General features: G+C 40.6%; 1 protein-coding gene across 6 annotated transcripts in view; it reads right to left on the bottom strand.

Moving 5' to 3' along the window:
* The window catches only part of LOC121952273 (ryanodine receptor 1-like), a 49,274-nt gene extending 26,156 nt beyond the window's left edge, over window positions 1-23,118 (bottom strand). For all 6 annotated transcript variants that reach the window (XM_088088758.1, XM_088088760.1, XM_088088761.1 and 3 more), the window contains exons 1-67: window positions 22,904-23,118; window positions 19,460-19,579; window positions 19,265-19,363; window positions 19,112-19,132; window positions 18,639-18,713; window positions 18,422-18,500; window positions 18,227-18,339; window positions 18,037-18,136; window positions 17,863-17,959; window positions 17,188-17,262; window positions 16,925-17,081; window positions 16,650-16,814; window positions 16,396-16,517; window positions 16,112-16,298; window positions 15,834-15,969; window positions 15,592-15,687; window positions 15,301-15,419; window positions 14,998-15,131; window positions 14,632-14,873; window positions 14,173-14,365; window positions 13,831-14,047; window positions 13,655-13,759; window positions 13,454-13,557; window positions 13,287-13,370; window positions 12,999-13,158; window positions 12,745-12,892; window positions 12,412-12,611; window positions 12,149-12,323; window positions 11,827-12,035; window positions 11,371-11,729; window positions 11,124-11,253; window positions 10,732-10,892; window positions 10,462-10,624; window positions 10,295-10,381; window positions 9,939-10,165; window positions 8,470-9,472; window positions 8,174-8,374; window positions 7,742-7,853; window positions 7,486-7,629; window positions 6,446-6,719; window positions 6,229-6,343; window positions 5,964-6,096; window positions 5,775-5,869; window positions 5,562-5,697; window positions 5,267-5,453; window positions 5,030-5,141; window positions 4,786-4,906; window positions 4,483-4,652; window positions 4,145-4,365; window positions 3,967-4,057; window positions 3,733-3,873; window positions 3,481-3,644; window positions 3,316-3,394; window positions 3,074-3,163; window positions 2,841-2,981; window positions 2,683-2,760; window positions 2,536-2,611; window positions 2,326-2,449; window positions 1,776-1,891; window positions 1,615-1,682; window positions 1,389-1,510; window positions 1,192-1,241; window positions 933-993; window positions 710-836; window positions 468-579; window positions 287-368; window positions 71-201 (exon numbers count right to left, since the gene is read on the bottom strand). In XM_088088758.1, coding sequence (XP_087944884.1) covers window positions 71-201; window positions 287-368; window positions 468-579; window positions 710-836; window positions 933-993; window positions 1,192-1,241; window positions 1,389-1,510; window positions 1,615-1,682; window positions 1,776-1,891; window positions 2,326-2,449; window positions 2,536-2,611; window positions 2,683-2,760; window positions 2,841-2,981; window positions 3,074-3,163; window positions 3,316-3,394; window positions 3,481-3,644; window positions 3,733-3,873; window positions 3,967-4,057; window positions 4,145-4,365; window positions 4,483-4,652; window positions 4,786-4,906; window positions 5,030-5,141; window positions 5,267-5,453; window positions 5,562-5,697; window positions 5,775-5,869; window positions 5,964-6,096; window positions 6,229-6,343; window positions 6,446-6,719; window positions 7,486-7,629; window positions 7,742-7,853; window positions 8,174-8,374; window positions 8,470-9,472; window positions 9,939-10,165; window positions 10,295-10,381; window positions 10,462-10,624; window positions 10,732-10,892; window positions 11,124-11,253; window positions 11,371-11,729; window positions 11,827-12,035; window positions 12,149-12,323; window positions 12,412-12,611; window positions 12,745-12,892; window positions 12,999-13,158; window positions 13,287-13,370; window positions 13,454-13,557; window positions 13,655-13,759; window positions 13,831-14,047; window positions 14,173-14,365; window positions 14,632-14,873; window positions 14,998-15,131; window positions 15,301-15,419; window positions 15,592-15,687; window positions 15,834-15,969; window positions 16,112-16,298; window positions 16,396-16,517; window positions 16,650-16,814; window positions 16,925-17,081; window positions 17,188-17,262; window positions 17,863-17,959; window positions 18,037-18,136; window positions 18,227-18,339; window positions 18,422-18,500; window positions 18,639-18,713; window positions 19,112-19,132; window positions 19,265-19,363; window positions 19,460-19,579; window positions 22,904-22,951 — 9,784 coding nt within the window. In that variant the 5' untranslated portion in view covers window positions 22,952-23,118. The remainder of the gene's footprint in view (window positions 1-70; window positions 202-286; window positions 369-467; window positions 580-709; window positions 837-932; window positions 994-1,191; window positions 1,242-1,388; window positions 1,511-1,614; window positions 1,683-1,775; window positions 1,892-2,325; window positions 2,450-2,535; window positions 2,612-2,682; window positions 2,761-2,840; window positions 2,982-3,073; window positions 3,164-3,315; window positions 3,395-3,480; window positions 3,645-3,732; window positions 3,874-3,966; window positions 4,058-4,144; window positions 4,366-4,482; window positions 4,653-4,785; window positions 4,907-5,029; window positions 5,142-5,266; window positions 5,454-5,561; window positions 5,698-5,774; window positions 5,870-5,963; window positions 6,097-6,228; window positions 6,344-6,445; window positions 6,720-7,485; window positions 7,630-7,741; window positions 7,854-8,173; window positions 8,375-8,469; window positions 9,473-9,938; window positions 10,166-10,294; window positions 10,382-10,461; window positions 10,625-10,731; window positions 10,893-11,123; window positions 11,254-11,370; window positions 11,730-11,826; window positions 12,036-12,148; window positions 12,324-12,411; window positions 12,612-12,744; window positions 12,893-12,998; window positions 13,159-13,286; window positions 13,371-13,453; window positions 13,558-13,654; window positions 13,760-13,830; window positions 14,048-14,172; window positions 14,366-14,631; window positions 14,874-14,997; window positions 15,132-15,300; window positions 15,420-15,591; window positions 15,688-15,833; window positions 15,970-16,111; window positions 16,299-16,395; window positions 16,518-16,649; window positions 16,815-16,924; window positions 17,082-17,187; window positions 17,263-17,862; window positions 17,960-18,036; window positions 18,137-18,226; window positions 18,340-18,421; window positions 18,501-18,638; window positions 18,714-19,111; window positions 19,133-19,264; window positions 19,364-19,459; window positions 19,580-22,903) is intronic.
* Window positions 23,119-24,620: the final 1,502 nt, after the last annotated feature.

The following is a 24,620-nucleotide window of genomic DNA, read 5'->3' as shown; positions in this document are numbered from 1 at the left end:
AAGAAATTAAATTCACAAACCAGATTTTGTCAGGCAGAAAACAAATCTGAGGAAAGAGAGATGCACTCACTTGCTCTTTCCCTGGGTGTCTTTGTGGTGTAAACAGAGAAAGCGTTAAATTCATTAAGATGGGGCTCTAAGTAGGCCACAGGCATCGCTGCTGCAAGGTGAGCCAAACACTCTCCAAGAGCTGGCCTCTGCCTGTAAATGTGAAGGACAAATGCAAAATAATGTATCTGCTTCTAAACACCTTTACAGATTTTAATGTGTGCAGATTTGGAGTTACCTCTCAACATGTGGATTCTTGACAGTCCCCAGGGAGTAGATGCTACACATAATGCGATAGCATGACATCTGCAGATCATCCACTGTATGCAGGGAACAGAAAAAAGTACAGCAGTGTCAGGATACATTCATAAACAAACACCATGTAAAATCAGACATAGTACTCATGTGAAAGCACTCACGGATGACATCATCTCCAAACTGGTGCTGAGCAATGTGATCGAACAAGGAGGTGAGCACTGGGAGCAGGGCAATGGTTGTGTAGTTTATGTTCTGGGACACGCCTTTCACTTGCTTTAAAGGAAAGAAGCCGTACATGATCATGGACGCAGGGTATTTAAAGTCCAGTGTTTAATAGATCTTTTGTGACATTCGGGAATGACAATATGTGCAAGGACATCTCAGTATTGTGAGAGTCTTCTACCTGATTGCCTTTGGATACTTTGCCCAGTTTTAGGTTTTCTACCATCTTTTCTATATCATCAGCAGCACTCTCAAAGAATGACCGCAGCCCTGCTTTCACAATCTCAGGCCCAGACTTCATTACTGTCCTGATAAAGCAAATGAAAAAGATGAGAATGAAAAACAAATGCATATTTGTTTTAATGATGATATGCATCTTGTGAGAGAACTAAAATGTACTAAACCTTGCATCCAATGAGCGTGCCAGAATGTGAAGACAGTTAACAATTGCTGGAGCATCCGTTCCTGCACAAACAAATACAGTTTAGTACAGATCTTTCATTAAATTTGATTCACATCATACTGTATACACACTTAAAACAAGAACAATTTCACTCGCTATAACCTGAGAGTGATGGAAAAATACAAAAAAGTCACATATAAGAAACACAGAAAAGAGTGAAAAGATTCAGAAAGACAGATGTTGAGAAACTGACATCTTACCAAAGAGAGAAACTCTGTGCCTCACCAGAGCGGACATTTTACAGAAGATACTATGATGTGAAGTAAAGGAAAGGGTAGGAAAGGAAAATGCAAGTAAAAGAAGACACTGGTAAAATTGGGAAAGTAATATTTGAAAAGACTACATAACACAACATGTGTGAGTTATATATAAAATGCATATATAACAAAGAGATCACCTTGCAATCATCTCCTTCTCCTTATTGGAAGAATGTCCACCACTACCTAGAACTTTAGCAGGTGTTGACAGGAAGTAGAGGCAGTGGTTTTTGAAATATTGGTTGATCAGAGGCATCAAAATCTGAGAGAGATTTCAAAGAGAGGGGTTTTCACATTTAGTATAGAGATAAGGACAAGTTGGTTCTTCAAAACTGTGACCACTCTAGGGTTATACAATCGTCTCACCTTGGCAAAGAATTTGATTTCCTGCTCATGAGGAGACTTTTCCACTCGTCCACTGCTTACCACAGCCTCTGTGAAACACAAAATGGTAGTATCGCGATAACACTACACTGTTTAAACCAATACATTTCTATCAGATGTGACAGTATCATCTTTGTACTGACCAAGATGAGCGATGAACTCCTGAGCAATTTCCATCCATTTCAACAGCTTCTGCAGGAAACCATATGCAAATCTCTTCTCGATGGATGAGATGTCACCCTCCATATCTTTCAGGCCCCTAACGTGAAAAACAAAGTTTAACACTTTCGTCTTGTACTTGATTTCAAATGAAAGATTTCCCCCAGGTTCAATATTGGTTCCCTTATTTTCAAAAAGTCTATGATAACAGACAATCGCCTAAAACTTAAAAACAAACAATATACTTTTTAATTTTCAAACACTTCTAATTTGAAACTGCCAGAAAATGGCACAGCTACATGCATCCAGTCATATGTTGCAACACCTTATTTTGATTGCTTTCAACTTGTTCGCAGTAGATGTAACCTGCTGTGTCCCATTCATGTTTGCGTCATTTGAATAGGCAGGTTATCTGAGGATACACACTGCTAGGGCTACACAATTAGCATATTAAAGAGAAAATATGTCTGGGAGATTAATTAAAATAACCTCCTTGCTAACTGTTCATCCTAAATTCTTCTTCAGCATTATTACCTTGTGACAGCATATCCATTAAGCTGCAGGAATTTGAGTAGCTCATAAGCCTTCTCTCTATCTCGAGCCTTTTCTTTTGCCGTCAGAGTATCATAGGGCACCAGCAGAGGATGTGTTCCACCTCCTGCACAAACGGAAGCACAATCAAATCTCCAAATTTGTCTTTTTCCTTCGGTCTACCTTCCCTTCTACAAAAACAATATATCTTACCTTTGGCCTGCAGCTCCAACTTCTTCTTCCGTCCCCAGGTGTTGTGGTAATTTTCTGCCAGTTGCTCTGCCATAGACTGCGAACAGATATAAACTATGAATATTGATCAGATGTTAAGATTACAGCACATAAGGGTCAAACATTTACCTGCAAGTCTCTTGAGAGAGCCATGTGTGTGATATCAATGGGCTGTGGACTGTAGCCATGGCTTGGGTCATAGGTTGCCTACAACAGAAAAGGTTATCATTATATATTGCACGATACATAACACTGCTGTGGTAACATTATTGAGTATTTTTACATACCTGAGCAGTCTGTGAGATTTTTCGTGACACTGCTTTCTTCTTCTCTGACTCCTCTTCCTCTCGAGCTTTATCAAGGTTCCACTCCCATGCAAGCATGGCCTTGATTGACTCTTTGATTGGCCAACGGTAGATCTCTTTATCCTGCCCAAAGGGGAGTCAGTGTGATTAGAAGCAGGCACAGGTGAAGTAAAAGTACAAAAAAAATTGAATGCAAAGTATATCTGTGAACATACCTTCTCTGAGAATGTTTTGTATGGTCTGAGCATGGGATGAGTTTTTGCATTTTCATCCAGCACCTCACCATATGACCAGTTATTCTGAATCTGAAACACACAAACATATACAACATGTGTCACAGCTGGCATTTGTTCTTATAAATATAATGTTTTCCTTCATACTTCAACATGTTACTCCTGAATTAACTGAAGATTAGACTACTGTGAGTGGTTACAGTGAGTGAAAACAAAATTTCTACCTTTTCAAAGGCCCATTTGTCGTGTGTATATTCAGCATATTTGTTGATAAATGGATCCAGTCTTTCGGGGATGATTGTGCTGTGGTTGGAGGGAAAATCAGTGCTTTTAGCTTAAATTATTTTACAGAGATACTTTTTTTCTTTATGTGAAAAAACTCCTCTCACTTCGTGGTCTCTACTGGTTTAGGATCAAAGTTTCCCTCTGCATCTACTGATGCCTTTTTCTCTGTTTTGGAGGAGTAGCTGGCATCGACATAGTCGGGCGGAATGGCTCCAGCTATGGCGCAGATGCATGGCATTGAAATTTTGAAAATCTCAGCATCAAATTTCTGGAATCACAATAATGAGATATTACAATATGCCCATTAACCATCTGATGTACTGAAAAGGAAAAATCAAATATTGCAGGAGCTTCACCTTGTGTGCTAGCGATTCAAAGATTCCCCAAAACAGTTTGCGGGTCAGATGCAGCTCCTCTTCTGATGCGACTCCAAAGTTGGCCCAACCATTTGGGAGGCAATAATATTTCCAACAACGCTCATAGTGATTGGTCAGAAGCTACAGGATTCAAAAATTTTAAAATGAAAGTAAGAAAGGAATATATGGACAGCATGTTTTTAATAGTTTTAAAATGTTTAAAAGTCCTCATACCTTCAGTGGCATTTTGGCATACTCGTTTAAAATGGGCACGTCAAACACTAGACGTCTCAGCAGGTGCTGAAGCATGGATGGACGAAGATGTCTGAACGAAAGATAAACAAAGATAACTTCAGCCATGAACTTGGCAATATTATATTGCATGAAAGGTTTGCCAAGAGGTTAAACTCACTTGCACAAAGCCATGAGGCACTCCTCAATGATGTCTCTTTGGGCCTTCGTGAAGGCTCGTCCACGAGACAGCCGGTAGATTGTGTGCAACATCGAGTCAATCATTATGGCTCGGTGGTCACTGCCAGCAAAGAGCGGGGCACACTTGGTGATGAGTGGTAACACAGCAGAGCAAAGGTAGCGGTTCAAAGCGAGGGCCATCTCTGTGGTGCTGAAAGCAACCTGTCAGACATTAATTATATCAGTGAATCAAGTCTTACAGTGTGGTTATAATCCTGCTCTGTTCTTCTCCCCCAGGACCGTATATGACTGTATGCTTGTAACATGTCTAAGGCTCACCGTGTCTAAAGAGGCAGCAGCCCTCATGTCAGGCAGAAATCCCACCTCCAGCACATGGAGCAGGAAATCCTGGTTGTCAATACCATACACTCTATCCAGGAACAGAACCATGGGTGCCTTGTGATCTGGCACAAAACTAGCTGACATCTTCGGTTCGATAATGCTGTTGTCTAAGCATGACATAAAAAACACATTTCATAAAATGTATCATTAATAATATGCAACGTTGGACAGAATTGATCTGATGGCTTTTCAAGAAGCCACCTAACTTCATAAATTCAATACGTTTTCCCAAGTATTAACCTTTTCCAAAAGAAGGAATCTGAACAGGAAGGCTGATGACTCCCACCAGATCCTCAATAGGGACCAGAGACCTCAGGATGGCCCTGATCCTCAGAGCCTCACCCTTACCAGCCTGGATCAACTGTAGAGACAAAAGCCCATTTTTTCTATGAACAAAATTTCAACTAGATTTCTTATTCCCATATCTTTCTTTCTTTCTCAGCCTGTTTGTTAAATCTGGTATGATAGCTACAAAACAGCTTACGTGCATCTCTGGAGCACACCGTCCCAGCAAGTCAATAAGGGCAGAGTAGAAGGACATGATAGCATTTCCCAGGTGCACCCTGTTCTCCTCATGCTGCTCCTCTCCCCCAAACCTACCAGAAAAAAAATAGTGGCTCTAAATCATTCTGCTATAGCAACACTGGAGGAGATTATGCACACTTTGGCACCTCATTAAATACCATCAGAAGGCCTTCAAACCAAATCAAAGAGCTCTTACATGGGAAAGCGTCTGTCTTTCTTAACACTAGGGCCATCCCTTGCAGGGTCCTCCGATATTTTGATAGCCTCCTCTATTGCAGCCAGCAGACCATTACCACCCTCTCCTCTTAGGGCTGGACCAAAGCACTCAGGCCTGCGAATGAGGAGGCGGACCACCACGTTGGCATTTTCTTCTACGCTCTCTCCTACAGAAGGCAAAGAACAGCATTTTAACTGTTAATAAGTGAGAAAACAGGAACAATATGGACATTACTTTTAAACAGTGCATTGTCTGGGAAATAGAGAAATCTGACCATTGACAAACACTGCAAAACGAAGAAAGTCAAGGTATTTCTCTCCACCACATGGATTCCAGCCAATATCAGGGTAGCCTTTTGACAGTAGCATTGGGCAGCTCTGAAGTCCACATCCAGCTAAGTATTTCACCACCTGGAAATATAACAGTGTACTCAAGTGACGAAGAGTTTTGCAGAATGCTTGTTTGGTAACTACTGATTGTATTTTACCATTTCTAGATCCTGCTCTTGGAGAGCCAATGCCAGCTCGTTGTTGTCGATACAGGAAGCTGCAGCCACGTCCAGGGGGGTGGAGCCCCGCATTCCTGAGAAATAGCACATAATGTCCAGTTAAATCATAGGTCATACATCAAGAATAATTAATCGAGAATAGTGTTGGAACCCAACAAAGACAATCACCAAGGCCGATGCCGCTGTTCTGGAGAAGGTAGCTGAGGTGATCAAACATAGAGCGCTGATTTTGACGACTGATGCGACAGAAATAGCAGAGGAAACGGCAACAGTTTGTCACCACTCGAGGGAATCTGATCTCCTATTGGAAGGAATGTAACGTTAAGTAGCATGTAACAAACGTATTGTCTAGTTCTGTCTATTACCTGGTGGTAACATAAGTAAAGTCCATCTGTTTCTTTAAGCATACTTACAATGCAGTTAAAAAACATACCTTTGAGTCTCCACCGCCAAGTACATTAACCATGACCTCCATGACAGTTTCATGCATGCCCAGAGCTCGCATCAAGTTGGGGTGCTGATAGAAAACTTTGTTACTCATGATGTTCCTAAGAAAGATAAAGAATAAGTTGACGCACAGTATCTATCACAACCACTTAACCAAGAACTCACTTCATGATATTTGGAATTGATTTAAACTTCATATCAACCCGATGCTTTGAATCATAAGCCTCTCCTCCTCTGGACCCATCTGGACAATAAGCAGTGAGCGGATCTGGCCCAAGCACTCAAGCAGGTCCATGGTGTCGTTAATTGACACTGCGTTGATGGTGTAGGCTTTGGGAAGTGCACGCATGAGCTCACCCAGCCCGTCATACTGTCTGTGAAGGAGGCTGAACATCATACGCACTAGCTCAGGGTTCTGGATAAATGACTCCTGGGCCCAATGGATCATAGTATGGGAAATCAGCTCCTGCAATGTGCCTGGTAAACAGAGTACAAAGGGCAAGGGAATAATACAAAAGACACAATGTACTGTATCGAAGTGACTGGCATGGAGGTTTTGTTGGTTGCAAAAGCTAAATTTGTTATTCTAAAATAACTGGAAAGAAAGTTCTTGTTGTTCTTTGTCTTCAGTAGGCAGGTTTTCATTACAGATTTGCGCAAAACTTAAGTGATATTTTCAAAATGTTGATAAAACAACTGTGAGATGACTGCGTTTCCACTGAGTGAATGTTATGCGACTTCTGTTGCGATGTTTTGTGACTTCTCCTTTTGTGATAACATTCCAAGAGGCATAGCGATGGATGTTTAAAACATTAGCAGGATTATTTCTATAGTAGCCACCACACTAGCCATCATAATTTCCAATCGAAGGCGACGCACGCATGTTAGGCGAGTGATAAAGGAAAGGCAAGGCCCTTATTAATGGGAGTGGCCATGTATGAGGGATTTCTAGGAGGTGATAGTCCACAGTTTCACAGAGGAATTGTGGATTCAAAACTTTCAAATGATCCACTCAAGTTTTGAAGAGTTATGCGATTCAATAACACCTTTTGTAGCGCCTGCTGCATACCACCTCATGTGAGCGTAAAAAACATTTTTGTGATAAATGGGAGTCTCTTTGAAATTGACATGTTTCCATTAGGCGTGTTTTATATTCGCAATTTTGATTTGCACAATTTGCGGGTTAATGGAAACCCGCCTGATGACTTAAAGGGAAGTTGTTCACATTTTACATGCAACTCACTTGGTTTTTTATCTTCCTGTGGCTCAGGCTCCACTTCCACCTTCTTCTCGCGGATTTTTTTCACCTTTTCCAACAAGCGGAGCAGTCGTCCACGCAGAGAATTATCCACCTCTTCCTCTTTTTCTTCTTCCTCAATATGAACACCTGAGAGTGAAGTTTGACAGTAGATACTGTAACTGCTTTTGAAAACTGCCAACCACAGTGTTTCTTTTACATAGTGATGTTGGTAGACTTGATACTATAGACGGACACTGACCACAGTGAGCCAGCAGAGCATTGTGAAAAATCAGCAGAGCTTCGCGGACCTCATCAGGAACAGGGCACTCCTCATCCTCAGCACAGTTCTTGAAGTTCATGAGCATGTTGACCTACAGAATAGCAAGATTAAGAACAAGTATGTTCATTCTAATTTTTTGTTCATATGGCAAAAAATAACATTTTTTTCATTGAGGTGTTTCTTTGATGGGACACAGTTGTTTTCACCACCATGAATGTAACCGGGGTAAGTTCTCTTTTCATTGTGTTCATTTATTAAACTAGCCGCTTCTCATTTTGATATTACATCATCTACATTTGCCCATTTTTTGCCAGAAGGAAATAAATAAGCTATGCAAAATCATGTTTTAACGATGGATATCTTTCCTTAAGAAGTATTTTATGTTCTTTGTATGCAGTAGTGTGAGTTTACCTGCTCCTGTGGTGGGGAGCGAAATTCACGGGTCTTGCGGGCAGTCTCTGCTGCACTCATGGTAAAGGCCAGCATGAGTTCATTGTATCGCTGCCTCTGGTTTGACTGTATCTGGCTAACAAACTGGTCTGAAAATGCAGTGATGCCCTCCACTCTGTGACGTAGCTCACAGTCACAGAAATACTGCAGCAGAGTACACATCTAGAGGACAAAGCAAAGTCAATCACGAACACTATAGTAACAGCATCAATGGAAAGATGAACTTTTTTTTATATCTTCCAAAAGGCCAGTCATACCTGCAATTTGACAGACTCTGGAAGCTTCATCTGGAAAAGTCCTTGCTCCAGTTGTTCCTCTTTACTCTCCTCTTTACTCTCCTCTTTTATTTCTTTCTCTGTTTCCTCAGCTCCTTTCTCACCATTTACTGGCTCTGTCTCATCCACTGTTTCTTCATGTGTCATAACAGGTTCTGTCTCTAATTCTTCCTCTTCCTCCACTTCTTCCTCATCCTCTTCACCCAAGCCATCATCCTCGTACTCCTCCTCTTCTTCTTCCTCCACGGCTTCCGGCTCCTCTGCCTTCACTGCCACAACTTTTGGGGGTTCCTTCTCTTCCTTCAAAGTGGCGTTCTCCTCAGCAGGCTCCTCTGGTTTCTTGCCACTGAAGACTGTAGGCTCAAGCATCTTCAGGATGTGTGTGACATCTTCATCGTCAAACACACCCATGATGAGGAGGGTACTGATGAGCTTCAGAATTGGAACAAAATGAAACTCAACACTACCTCCCACAGGATCTCTCATGGCTTGACCTCCGTCTTGCACAGCCTCAGTCAGCATGTTCAGGGCCTTGGTCTTTAGTACCTGTAAAGGGATGACTGGACTCAGTGTGTAGATGTCGGGATCTGTTCCAACAAACCCAATGGAGGAGAAATGGAGTTTGGGTCGAAGACATGTAGTGAGGCCAACCCCAGGTAAAGCATGAGATTTGTCTGAGTACAGCATGATACTGCGTGTTTGGTCTGTCATTGGAACTATGAATTCCTTGTTGGTTCCCAGCCGGTTCCTCTTGGCAGACTCCAGGTGCATGCTGATGAGCAGGTCATAGAAGCCACTCCTCATTGGTCCAGGTAGGTAGGTGTTCTCTATGGCATAAAAAAGCTGGGACTCGTCCACATGGCTGCACAGAGCGTGAGCCACACGGTTGTTTCCCAAAGCACACACTAAGCCATACAGCTTCAGAGTGTGATAGTGGAACTTCAGCAAGTCCATACGTTCAGACAGCTCCAGGATGTCAATACACCTGGGGGATACAAAAGAGATTATTTTAAGTGAAAAAATGAACGCAACATGTTTCTGTAACTCCTAACAATGCAACAACATAAATGCCAAGTGATGTGGGTTTTAGGGTTCACAATGTGTTTTGGGGCACACATTAAAGTTAAAATAATTTTAACTTTTCAGCTCAAGGCACAGAGTCACACCGCTCTTTAATGTCACTTTTGGCCACAGGCGCGCATGCAGCCCTGCACCACAGGCACTAAAGGTGTTTTCCCAGATGCACTTCCAGGCTGTTTTTGGAGCGGTTGCACCTGGCGTGTTGAGTCTCAGTGTGATTGGCCCCTAACACCAACAGTGGAGAAGAATAATTCTAGCTGCAGTGAGGAAGCCTGTAAGCACTGAAGCAAATTCTTAGATATCCCTGGTGATAAGTCTGACCTATCTCCCAATAAGCAAAGTCGGGGTGATCCTTTTTGTTGAGCTCTGACCTGTTCTCCTCCGGGATGTGGAGGGCCATCATGGTGAGTGGCTCCTGACACTGAATCATCCAGCCCAGTTTTTCACTAATACGCCCCGTCTCTGGAGCCAGGAAGTGGTTGGGCATGCGGCTCCAGATGACAGGGGTTAGCATCTGGACATCCAGTCTAGGAGGGCACTGGGGGACTGGGTTCTTGCGCTCACTCCGAAACATGGCTGCTGAGATTGGCATGATGTTCTAGTAGCACAGGTAAACAAAGACAAATTATGTATGAGAGAAAACATTTCACAGAGTCAATACTGCTAAATTGTGGTCTTGATTTTGAGAATTGCCGCAGACTGAGTGGAGTGATTCTTTGTGACTAACCTTGAGCTTGCCTAGTTCAAACTGAATCATATTCTGACTGGAAGGAAGGACAAAGACCGCTGGGAATAGTTTAGTGTTGGGCTCCACCTGAAGAGGGGAACATAAAATGGTTGCATTAAGTGACTTCATAAGAAACTGCATGAATACCAGACTGAAGCTTATCCGACCTGGTAAAATGTGTTGATCTCTTTTCCGTTAGCGGTGAAAGTCATAAGTCCGGTGTCCAAATCAATCAGACAGCCAATTACAAAATCTTCTTGACTGACTCGGGTTTGCTGGGAGCTGCTGAACTCCCCTCCACACACCATGTAGCAGTTACTGCGTTTTATACTGAGAAAGACAAAAAAGCAGGACAAAATGTAATGTATTTTTTGTAATTGTTTATGAAAATATACTATTTCTTTGTTGTTGTTTTTTAATCTAATGGATTAACATACCTGTCATGAATGTTGCCTTTATCATCTCCTACTGTGACTGTTACATTTCTCACTTTGCTGAGGTCGAAATGAGGGTCATATTGATGATAGTCAGGTGTGATCCAGCCCACCCACACACCACTGGGCTCCTGCCCAGCAAACACTCGCACAGAATAATAATACTGGTAAAGAAAGGAGGTGGGTGGGAAACAAACATCAGTACAGTTGCAGGCGAAGATAACATCTTAACAGTACTGCCAGACACATTTAATATGAAAAACACTAATATAAAGGAAACATTGTATAGACCTTTTTACTTTTAGTAAACAGTATGACCTTTTTCTGGTGGGCAGGGCTGAGCTGGAGGCAAAAAATGAATAGAGGTAATAGTATAATAGAAGTAATAGTCATACTGTCGTGGTGTTGAGGATGATGTCCATGTCATCCCTGTCATCTGGCACCACATCTTCCACTAAGCGAGGCATTGTGGGAACAACTGGGGCTGGAGTAATTAATGCAGCCTTCTTAGCCTTGAAAAATAATCTGTAAATAACAGCAAGAATTACACATTAGCACTATATACGAAAATGTAAACACAATATCCAAGCCTTTTCCCTTATACACTCCTTGTCACGTTACTCTTCATGAGTTTATACAAACCCTTTCTTCTTGCTTTTCTCAGTCGAGGCATCCTTCTCATTTTCTCCATTTTTGATGGCAGGAATATCTTTAGGCACAGATGGTTCTTTCTTCTCCTCCTCCTTCTCTGTGCGAGTAGCTGACTTCTTGAGTATTTCAAAGTCGGAGTCTGGGTCCACCTCTATCACCTCATCCTCCGGGATGGTCAGGGCACGGGTAAGAAGGGTGGTGCCTGCTGGGACTTTGAAGGTTTCATGGAACTCGACTGGCATGCTGAGTCTGAGGAATAGCAGATCTGTATTTGCATTCTGAGATCCGAATGTCTTGTGGGTGACTTTGAGACAAGGGGCAGTTTCCACTGTCCCATCAACGCGAGACACCTAGAGCATAAAAAAAGGAGGCCAGTTGGTGATCTAGAAAATACTTACTCATATGTAATGGGAAAAAATAAATACTGTGTCAGGTTATACACTGTACCTCCATGTGAGGATGATCAGTAGGCACATTGTTGAACTGGGGAAGGCTCTTGCTGAACCACATGGTAATGTCTCTTTTCATATTAATAGCAAAAGGTTCAAATCCCTCCTGCAGGCCACAGATGGTAAAATAACGAAGACTGCTGACGTTCTGACCCAAGTTGATCCTGCCAACCTGGGACAAGCCCAGACTGCACACAGGTATGAAACCTAGGGATGTTAAAAACATACATGATCTGCATCAGAAACACAAACCCACATGTGCTTATACCCAGTGTCTCTACCCCAAAACTTCAATTGCTGTTATTTGTTACCGTGCTTACCCTCTCCTATGTCGATATCCTTAAAAGCCATCTCTGAGCCTGAGTCGCTGATCAACATTTCTCCATTGAGTGTAAACATTATGTTCATCTCTGTGAGGTCAATCATGCAACCCACCACATCACCAGACAGCCACTGACGACCAAATGGCTCATTTCCCACATGCCAACGTTGGGCCTGAAAAAGAAAGATGCTAATTTTTGAGTTCAGTATTACAGAGGCTTTGGAATCCTTTGCAAGCATGTAAACTAGGTCTTGCACCCACCTTGAAGCCATTGAAGACATATGCCAACTCATCAGCACCAAGTTCTGTGTCTGCTCGAACACTGGGCCTGGCCCAGCCCACTCTCATCTCCCCGACTGTCACAGCCTCAAACTCAAAGTACCACTTCCCCTGTGTGACAGCATAAGATTTCTCTGCTCTGAACACTCTGATCTTATCACCAGCTGCTGGTCCATGCCCACCTACATTAACACAAACACAATGAACACTTAACAGAAAAGCTTGTAGTTTAAATGAAATGCCTCTAGCTTTAAAGACAAATCTTATCAGATGACATAAAAGAATATTCCTGCCATCCTGCTTGTGCAGACTTACTGCTCTCCTGGTCAGGTGGCTCTATGTTGTAACCATATCCGATGAGAGTGCGAACAGCTGCGCAAACCGTGTCTCTGTTGGTCTTTTTAGTCTTTTCATCCAGTAGGTTGTAAGGCACCAGACGGGGATTGCGCTTGTTCATTATATCCTATAAAAGAAAATTACATCAAAGATGAAAAGGTAAAAGAATAAACTTCTTAATAATACTTGTTAATATTACCACAGGAACTTCTTCATAAAAACAATGGTAGTACCTGGACAATGCTGTATGTCCAGCCCTGGCGAACCCGATCTCTTGCCCATACATTGTGTCCATTTTCTGCCAGTCTCTCCACTAGAGTGTTCTGATTAGGAGTTAGCTTGACATGGTTGAGGTCCAGAGGGGCTGGCTTATATCCGCTACTCTGTATGTAACTAACAAACAATGCTTTGTGATCAGAATAGATCCCAGTTAGGCTTTATGAAGCTGTTAACAGTACAGATAATAAAAGAGAAGCAATGTTACAAAATGAATCAAAATAAATGGAAGCCTTGTAGCTCACGTTTTGGGAAGCTTTATCTTTTTCAGATTCTCCTCAGCTTTCTCATCTCCCATTCCTACATGACAGCCGAGTGCCAGCAAAGTCCTGTGAAATGAATCACACAAGGCATTAAAAATCCTAAAAGACAAAAGCACAGTAATGTTAATTAAGCAAAGGCGCTGACTTACTTGAGTGTCTCTCCCGACATTGCTAAATTGTAGTTCTTCTCGGGTTCTGGCAAGCTCTGGAAATCCACCAGGCAGGGATGCAGCTTCTTGTTGTCATCACGAAACTTGATTTTAAAAAGCAAGCGCAAAGATTTTTCAAGGGAATTGTTAGTGTACACAGGAACATTTTCAATGAAAAAAAAACAAGCTAAAAACACTCACTGGTCCATAAGTCCACCCTTGTTCAATGCGAGTAACAGCCCATAACTCATGGCTATTTTCTGCAAGCTTCTCTCGAATGCGCTCCAGATGAGGAGGAAGGACAATCTGAAAGAATAATAAATTCAGTACAACGGAACAGATGAAGACAAAAAAAAGAGCATGGACTAGGATTTTACCTGTATAGTGTCCACAGGGCAAGGAGTGAAGGCTGTATGTGAGAGGGACTGCGTTGGGCCCAACAGGTTGCGGATGCCATCAAAATCATGCTTATACTCCTTGATGGGCTCAATCCGCAAACGGTCCCTGGGCAGCACTGCTTCATAGCATGGAGCATAACCTGGAGGTGGGAGGAACTTGAAATCCCCATGACGCCCTCCGAGAAGAAATCGCAACCTTGCAGTTAGGAGTAGAAATTTTTTAATTAGGCTCATATGTATTAACTGTGCTGCACAAGACTTAAATTAAATAAAATTCATAGTATTTAATTTTATAATTCAATTTAATTTATAATTCCCTACTTAACGCCTGCAGAGAAGCTGACAACTGGGAAGAACAAGCCGTCCAGGTTGAAGTTCTCAAACATGCCCTGAACAGGATGCCCATTGATACGGAAGGAAATACTGGGCACGCTCAGATCCAAACAACAGCTGACCACGTCTTCTGCTGCCAGGATGTGCTGGTTGGGTGTGGCAACATGACGTGGGACACGTCCTGTGGAAACATAAAGCAAACTAAACTGAGATTTTGTCAATATACATAAAATCTTGGAAGATTTAATTATTGTAAATCAATGTAGGAACATTTAAGTGGTATTGGCACAAAAGCAGAAGATCAAATTCAATTAAAATTGCTTTAGAAGAAGGTAATACATGTACATGTTCTTGGTAATAAATTGTCTAAATTTGATCGAGAGATGATGCCAGTGCTGAACGCTTGCATGCAAAACACCACTTATAAGTCAACCATTTTTAACTTACCTGACCAGAGGTGAAGCCCATCAAAACCGTAGGAGTAGAGGTCATCCCCAACTCCGTTGCCCCCCCAGCCTTCCCCTCCACCAGGGTAAGGACTGTAGCCTTCTGTCAGAGCCCAACCCACACGCAGGTGATACGGCTGAGCTGTAAGGAACGGCTCCACTTGGTCCACCATCACCTCAAAATACCATTTTTTATACTGTGTGGATCCTTCACAAGTTCCAAGGAAAATGTTGGGTCTCATGCTAAGAAAAATTACAAAACAAACCGAACTCAGTACAGATTTTGGGATAACTGGGCTTCAGCACAGAAAAAGAGCATAAAGCTATTAAGCCTGTACTTCAAGTGTGTTCATATAAACTGACCCACCTGGTCACATAATTGATAATGTTAGTTTGAAGTAGGAGGTCTCGACCTGGAAGCAGATTCTCTGTGATGAGATTCTGATTTGACCTTACAGCAACCCCGTTACACACACACAGAGAACAGAGCACATCCAAGACCTGGCGAAAAAAAAGGAGACAGAGATCAATGCAGATTTTTCCACTGCTCCTTTTACCCTTAGATTTGATATACGTTGCTATACCTCATATGATAAAGAATACATGAACTGGAATCTACTTAGAAGTTTCAGAGTTTCTTGCCAACATGCTCAGCAAACATTTTCCTTACCTTATGATTGCGTCCATGTTTATCCAGCAGAGAGATGATTGACTTGATGTGATTCTCCTGGATAATATTCAGCACCTCTGGACTCTCGATCAGAACACAGTACAACACCTCCAGGATTCCTGTCATCATACAAATGGCACAATACATAAACAAACTCTGGCAGTACATTTTTATATGGCATGGCAGAAAAGCACAATACAATACAATCCTCGGAAACAAACACAGCAATAAAATTACAGTCTTCATAAAGCATTACAAAGCTTAACAAAAGCTTCTATGTGCCTTAGATACCTGAAGATGCCTCCAAACGATCCAATTTACTGACCAGCCAGTCAAGGTTATCACAGAACAGGGCACAGTTAGCACGATTACCTCTGATCAAAGAAGCTTCACAAAAGGAGAGAAAAGAAAAGCAGAAAATACCGTAATACATCACATTCACAAACAACAGAAATGGCAAGATATGGGGAACATAATAATGTTTAATCTACAATCGCCATGAATGCATCAAACAAATCACCAGATGGGCATACCTAGCAGTTCATACAGTAAATTTACTATCTCCTTCCATGACTCTGCGGCTTCTTCCCCAGCATACTCTGAGAAGTGTGCTGCTGTGTTGTAGACATTGAGCCGATCAACGCAGTCCAGGACAAGAGTAATCATTCCCTGTTAAAAACATTAACAATGCATGAAGAACACAAATACAAATACTGAACGTATATAAATCAACCGAACTAAATTTACATCCAGACATGCCACTGTTACACATTTTCATTACTAGTTATTCCTAGCAGTTAGACCAACTAACCTCTTCCTGAAAGAGGTTCTGTCTGTTTTTGAGGGAACGAAGCTTGAACTGTTTGTCCTCATGCTCCAGCTCCTCCTCAGGGGGTCGGAAGTAGAAAATGAGGTCCTGCAGGGAGAGCACCACTGTGTCCATAGGCAGAGATGGGGGATTGGCAGATTTGTTTTTCCCACTAAGAGCATCTAGACCTCTGCAGATATGAAAAGAAACTGAGAATACCACAACAAATATGCTGTCATTTTAAAACAACAATTAGTAAATATTTGAATGAATTAAAGCAGTGTTACTTGATGAACTGATTGAAGAGGCCTGTTGTGCTGAAAATCATTCTGGCAGCTTGGGACTCTTCAGTCTGAGATCGAGCCACTGTGAGCGCATCATCCATGTGACCTTCTTTGTGGAGTATGGCCTAGGAATTGAAAAAAGGTGCTCTTAAACACATGTATCTGCTTAACTCTCGAGCTGACATTGTTGTCCCAGCATTTATTGGCACTGGTAACTTATACTTTGCTGATTACCCTGATGTATAACTCTGACTAACCTTTCTCTTTAAAGGACCCAGACGCGCAGATTTGGCATCAACAGCAGCATATGTCAGCCAGAGGCCAGTTAAAACATGCTGTACGAAACACATGGACTCTCCATACTTGATCTCAGGTATGCCCATACCTTCCACATCTCGCTTCTGGGCCACTTCAATTTTTTCCTGTAGTTTAAATAAAAAGTGTGGTGTTCATTAAGACTGGTATCTCTACAATGTACAATGAAGTCTCAAACACTTGGAGATTTCTGGCGCAGCTTACTAATGACACAGACCTTTGAAATTCTGAAACAGAAGGCAGTCATCTTGGAATTTGCCTTCTCCGGGTCCACCAACAGCAGTCCTTTCTCTTCATCCAGACAAAGGTATCTTCCTGTTGTTATGTGACGAATCCGGAAAGATTGGCCCCATTTAATGTGACCTCCACTCCAACTACCAACAGACACAAATGAATGAGCCTCTGCATATGGTAAAGCCACAAAAATTGAATGGTTGTAATACTCCTTTATAAATGCAAGGACTAAGAACAGACACTCACGCGATTCGTAGTGGCTCAAGTCTCCATAAGGATCGAGCATGGCTGCATACAGCCCCTCCTTCATAATGAGCAACTCTGAAAAAATAAAAAATAAAACAAGTCAAAAAGGAGTCATAACGAGCAACAGGTTTACTGAAATTTAAAGTTGACAAAAATACTTTAATCAATTTTCAATGGTTTTACACTATGACAATCAGCTTGCAGACACTTGAGGTGGTCCTCAAATGGGTAAGTACGTAACAATGAATATTTGTTACGTAGTCATGCAGATTGCAAGCATGGACCACTCTGGAAACTCCTTGAAGGACCCTTCAGGGACCCTGTGACCCTAGGATTTAAGATGCTGAAAAATATTTACAAGCAATACTGCTAAAAAAATCTAATCAAGCAGAAAAAGGATGTGAAAACATATAATAAGGATAAGGGGCAGTCTTATTTATATAAAACTTTGTCAAGTGTAAAAACGCTTTCAAGAAAGTCGCTACATCATTATTCATCAAGAGAAACACAACACCAGAGGCATGTTTTATAATCTAAGGAACATACTGAAAAATGTATGGATGCTTTGGAAAATGGATGAGAATTACATAAAGTGCAGAGCTAAAACAAACAAAATCCATCTGCACATTGTTTTAATATTTGACGGCATTTACAGTAATAAAAGATACTGGTCACCTGCGCTGGTCGTCCCCTTGGTCAGCTCCTGGGATTGCCAAACACTCGTCCATGTGACCATGGAACAGCCTCAGCACATAACCTCCCGTCAGAAACCCTAAAGAGGAAAAAAAAGCATATTGCTAAGAGAGAGTGGACAGTTTTGAGGACAAAAAAAAGGACAAAATTACAGACCTTCAGCAAGTTCACATCCGGACATCACAGGGGTCATTGTCCACAGTGTTTGCATGAAAGAGGCATCTACCATCAAATCACCACTGGCGTAAGAGAGATGCTGAAAAAAGTGTAATTTGTAATATTGGTAGGAGTTGGTGACAAAAAATTGTCAGTTACAGTGCAAGTATAAAAAAAAAATCATGATTACCAAGTATCTCTCTGAAGAAACACTGACAAGAATGAGGTCATCTCCCACCCTAACCTTCTCGCCTTCAGACCTTTGCTTGGAGGCTGGGTGGATAGTCCACCAACAGGCCTCTCCTGTGATGGACAAACAGAGTTAGAATACAGAAATCTACACTGGCATGTGTGGGACATAATGGACAGAAAAGTCCATAGCAACCTGTGGAGTCTTCTTGCAAGCCCACATCAAAAGCCAATTTGTCTGTCAGTGAGCGCGAAGTGGTCAAACAGCTCAAGTACTGCAACACAAAGAGAGTGATAACAGCTTAGTGTTACTTCAAAAAATGTTGATGAAAGACAGTGAGGATGACTACTGCTTAGAGGAAAGGACAGGACAGAGCAGCAGGAGCTGCAAACTTTACTGTAAATGTGCTCACCATGCTGGAGTGAGTGTGTTTCAGGAGGATGGCATGTCCGTACAGCAGGGTTCGGTGACCCCCACCTTGTGATGACTGAGAGCAAATAGAGGCAAGCAGAGGTAAAGTCAACTGAATGCAGAAGGGATGTCAGGTTAACGTATTCAAAGTTGTCCCCGTTAAACCCCTTCAGTGTAACAGCATTGCCATGTTTATATCAAAATAACAGTCGGGCAAGATTACAGTCTCAGTAATGAGGAATAAAAAACCACGGCCATATATTACATTTGTAAAACCAAAAAAGTGCAAGTGACACAAAACATACTGAATAATCTCAGAACAGCCGAGGCAAATGAGAAAAACAATACTTAAGTTGCAGGGTAACACTCTTTATATAACATTAATAAGGTTTGAAATGTAGCTACAATGCAGTTATGACATGAACACTGAGGCTGAAGCAGTAGATAGTGACAGGGGAAAATGAGCAAACATACCCATTTGTCCAAATCAACAGCCTGTGGTGGGCAGGTGGGAGAGTGAAGGAGCGTGTGCAGTCAAGTCAGAAAAGAAACAAAGTGAGTTTGAGTTGTTGAATGACCAATACTCTGTATTTGTTAATTATATCATGGGTACATCCCATGTCTTACCTCATCCACAGATGAGTTGGACAGCATCTCCTGTAATGCTCGCACAGACAGAGACTGCTCCAAAATGAAGCAGCAGATAGCAAGATCTGGAGGGACATTCTAAAACACAGGACAGGCAAAACAACTTGGTAAGTAGAGGAAATTTAATTTCTCAAAGAAATGAAATAAAAGGCTTTAAGAACCATGGGTCACTACCTGAGCGTTAGAGGTGGTCTCAAGGAAACACAGACGATTCCCAAATCCTTCACACGAAAGACACAGCTTTATCTGTTCCTTAAGAATAGATGCAGTGCACTGCAGCACCACCTGGTCATCCTACAAATACAAAAAAGTCCAGAGGGAAGGAGGAGGGTTGTTCATTGGCATTTATGCAGGAAAACAAAAGACAGGCAGAAGTTCCATTGCATCAGAGAGAAGACAGACATCTCTATAGCATATACAAAAATTGTGTGTTTTTATTTTGGAGTGATTCATCCCTTTAATGTGCCATTCATGACTCTGATAGGTCATATCCATATGATTTAAACTGTGCTACATTTGCGAGGGTCGACATTACAAGTGAAATGAATTTAGAGCTGGTTGCGTACCAAGAAAGCCGTCAACAAAGGAGCACAGATAGTGTAAATGTCTAAATGTATCTCATCACATACATCATTTTGATTTAGCCACCGAATCTTTAATCAGATAGAAAATAACAGAAACTTGGAACAACGCAGAAATAAAATAACCTTCGAAAAATAAACTGTGTCCTTACACAACTTTTCCTACCCTGCGCTTGTTTTGTCCTGTTAAGTTATTTCTCTGTGCCCGTCACTGGCCCAGCTCTAATCTCCCAACCTCTCTGGCTCCATACACCAGCCACTCCCCCTCAGATCTCTATTTCAGGCTGCTGCACCTGCTGTTCACACATCCCCTTCTGGAAAGCAACAGATATTTAGGATTTGACTGCCAGAAAAAAAAATGACCCACATTTCAGAGATTGAATATGGAAATGAGCCATCTTTGTGAGGAGAGGAATTAAAAATTTTTCTGGCTCATTCCCATTACTCAAGACAGAAGTCAGTAAGTAACAAATGCCATTTCAGTAAAAACAATTAAATATAGTTGTCAATTGTGTGTTTAGGTTAAACTGTTATGCAGTTTAATTGTGCCTTATTATGGTTGTATATGAAGCTGTAAACTGGCAACAGATTCTGTTAAATAAATAAAAAATATATTAACATTAGTGTGAACATTTGTATCGTGCCTGAATAACTGTTTGTAATTTTGCAGCATTGTAAAGGGTAGTTGGTGCAGTCGGTTTTGTCTTTATCTATCTTATGTCCTGAGCACATGAGCTACTCCAATATCTTATTTAACAACAACAATGAAACACACATCCTATATAGCAGACATGATGTGTTGCTACCTCAAAGAGAATTCAGTTAAATATTAGAGACCCTTTGACAAATTGACAATCCCAGTCATAGCTTATGACAGAAGTAAGTATCAAGTTTCTGACACGTTCTGTTCCCAAGTGACTGTGTGGAGACAAATGTGTCTACAGGCAGTCACACTGACAGAGTGACAGACTGACTCACTGAAAGACAGATGCGCCCAAGACGACATGAGGCGAGCAGATAGGTGTTTATCTAAAATTCTAACCAGTTTTTCCAGAAGATTTGACATGTGAGAACCGCTGTAGAAAAAAAATGTTCTGAAACCAGCATCTCATAACAAACAATTCGAGTATTACTTCAGTTCCCACATGGACTGAAGTAAGCAGGTGCTGAAATGGGCCAAGCTTTGAACTTGCTAATCCTCACACAGTATATATAGACCTCAGTGGAGTTCAGAGTGAACAGCTACAGACTGGCAGCAACTTTGTGACACATTGTTCACATGTTTTACTTTAGAGCTGTGTAACAAGTAGATTAGACAAAACCAATTGAAAACATTCACATTTTTAGATGTATGTAGCTGCTTCATTAAATATGTAAAAGTAAACATATTTAAATTTGAATGTCTCTTATGTTTATCAAAATATTAAACTTTCTTTAAGCACACATTAGCATGCATAATCAAGTGGCTTCGAGGAACTTCAAGTAATACTTATAATGCAGTCTATACATAATCAGTGTCTGGCTTACACTCAAGGTGGGGTTCAGGTTACTAGGGTCTAGAGAAACTCAAGTGACACTATGTGGAGCATCTACAATAGCTGAGTATTAATGCTGGCTATTCAAATAGAGTGTTACATACAGAAGGCTCCTTGCAAGGCCACAATGCCCTTCTGCAGACTTTGGCACAGAGATCTAAAGTGGAAATCCGATCTGTGTAGCTCAGCAGTGAGCAATGTAACAAAAATAAATGGATCTAACCTAAATATTTTATAACATGCACTTTTAAATCATTTGTAAAATTGATAAATTGTAAAACAATAAAATTAACTGAAACTTTCATAAGCAAGATATTGGTATTAAAAATACATGTTACCTAAATCACAAACTGGGGCTGCAGTAGAACAAAGACCTAATACAAAATGCTTGGATTAAATTTTGGTGTGGGATACGGACATCATGCACAGAAATTGATCAGGTTTGGTTTACAAATAGTTACATACTGAACTGTGTCAGAAAAAGCAGAGAGTAAGTGCTCAGCAACATATTACCTCCATTTGTACAGGACAATTATTTCCAAGGAGCAACAAACTTAGTATATATTACATGATGTTGGGGCAATTAAGTCACAAATAAGTAGTAAGTTATGACCAATCAAACATTTTAGGTCTGAGACACTACAATCTGTAAAACGTCTTTTTTTTTTTAAAGGTATGGAAATTGGTTATTCCTTTCAAGATAAAAGGCTAGTCTTGGTAAAATGGGTTACTGACACAAAAACAAATAATCGCACATTATTTTTTATTCTCTCTATAAGCAAAAAAAAACAGGACAGTATTTAATCTGTAGTAACATCAAGGAACAAAAATGGTGACACTGCATTCAACAGGAAGTTGGTGGACTATGTGTCTCAAGGTTTTGTTTTTTGGCAAACCTTAACAACCATATCATGTTGTAGATATTCAGCCTTCAAGCCAAGACAAAAACATCCACATTCCTAATAAACCACTGGCATCTTACAATTTAGTCCAGCAGTTCACACTACCAGTCCATTCATCCACTGTAAGAACGGATAGTTTCAGCATTTATCATTTTATGAGTCTAAACTAAACTGAATTTTACACAACCTAATCATAAAACTCAGAATCAAACTCTGGCTTTCAGTGGATTTTCACTTTTAACAACTCAACCATATGGGGCTTTCACCATTAAAATGTCATAATACTTTCAAGTGATTGTATCAAAATGTGGTAAAACATTACTATGTTTATGCATTAAGTGTTACTTGACACCAGAAGTTTTCTTCTTTGAGACAAAACACTGATATGTCAAGAACCCACTGTGATATAAATAGATAACAATGCTGACAAAAGCAGCCACCTGTCCTTGTCAATCTGCTCAGTCCAAGTCACCCAACACAGTAAAAGTCTATCGTCTCTTACAAAGCAACAAGTCATTACACAAAAAGCAAATTATTGTTCATTGTTGACTAAATAAATTTACTGATACTTTATGAGAAGAGGCAGACAGCATCACTTACCGTACGCAGGAACTGAATCTCTTCCTCTCCATCTGCACCTTCTGCCATTCTCCCAAGGCATTAAAAGCAAGACCTTGAGAAAAATGAGAAAACGTTTCACTCTCAGTTCTGTTACTCCTGGTGTCTGTGTGCCCACCACATGAGGCAAGGCAATGTTGGAGAAAGTTTCTGAAGGGCAATGTGGGTCCTGTGCCTCACTCTGGCCGTGGTATGAGGCAGAGGGATTGACTGTTCACTCCTGCTCATTACAGCATCGTAAAGAGGTGGAGCAGCAAGCTGACAAAGCTGAACTAGCAATTCAGATGTTCCTGTTATGGTATCCGAACCATTGGTTTGCACTATATAGTTAGATAACAAATGGCTGCAGCAGAGTAAGATATGAAAATTAAGTGAGAACTCTTATGATGCAGCGATTTAAAAACAAAAAGTTGAATGAGGGGCAGAATTGATTGATGCAGTTTTCCAAGTTTAATAGTCAACCCTTGTATCATTTGCATACTACTGAATTTAGTCCTTTCATTAACTTTCTATTATTCTAAATTTACTTGTTCAATCATGTAATATTTCAGTTTTTTTCTCATAATAGGAACAGGCCTGTTTAGCTATTCTGCAAAACTGAATGTGCACAGTCTCCATTTACTTCACGTATACATCCTGATTACTTAAAACAATAATTCAGTGTCAAAAAATCTTGAACCCCAAAATCCAGTGTGAAGGGCTCACACATTAACCATTCATCCATCATGTCCGATATGGCTAAACTTGTCTTATTTAGCTTTTTATTCCAGGTTTCCCAACTTTCCATACACACAAGCAAACAAATTCGGATTAAGCATTAATAGCAATTATGTGAATAGTGTGCCCCAGTCCTAAAACTCAGAAATGAGTTAGCATGTCTGCACTTCAAGTGAAAAGGTCAAACAGAGGTTCCTCACTGGACTTGAACCAGCAAAAACAGGTGTATGAAGTATGCACTATATTCATTCAGCCACCAAGAAACTCTGTGATACATGATTTAGTCCAATTATCTCTAGAGTTTGACTGGTGCTAAAAACCCTCACAAACATTTTTCTGGTTTTTAATTAAATCTAATCCCACCTTTCTTATTAAAGATTTTTTTAGTTTATTTTTTGTGTGGCTAAGGATTTTTATAAAGGAATATAATACCTTCAGATGTACTAAATAGTATTACAGCTGCTTCAAAGGTTTCACCTTAATTTAAAATGTTTGTATTATCTACCAATGTGTTTTATCTACCAAGGAGGATTGGAACCATCTTGGGAAAAAGAAGAATAAATGTTATTTCGAGAAAAAAGTCATAACATTGTGAGATTAAACTCAGAATTATACAGGAAAAAAGTCATAATATTATGAGGTTAAACTCGTAAATTTATGCTTAAAATGTCATAACATTATGAGATTAAACTTAAAAATTTACAAAAAAAACCATCATAATATCACAAGATTCAACTTACATGTATATACTCGAAAAAAAGTAAAAATATTATGAGATTAAACTCGTAAATTCTCAAGTAAAAAGTCAGAATATTATAAGATTAAACTTGTAAATTTACAAGAAAAAAGTAATAATATTTGGAAATTAAACTCGTAATGTCTGAGATGAAAAAGTCACAGATTAAAGCCAAAAATTTACTCCCAGTCTTACTGATATTCCTTCTCTGCAGATGAAGTGTCTGGTAGGTGAGGGGTTAATTTA

This window comes from Plectropomus leopardus, chromosome 15, assembly GCF_026936395.1.
Source record: "Plectropomus leopardus strain MGB_pleo_1.0 chromosome 15, ASM2693639v1, whole genome shotgun sequence".
Lineage (NCBI taxonomy): Eukaryota > Metazoa > Chordata > Actinopteri > Perciformes > Serranidae > Plectropomus > Plectropomus leopardus.
Note: the sequence above shows the minus strand (reverse complement) of the source record. Positions and strands in the feature narration are given on the sequence as shown.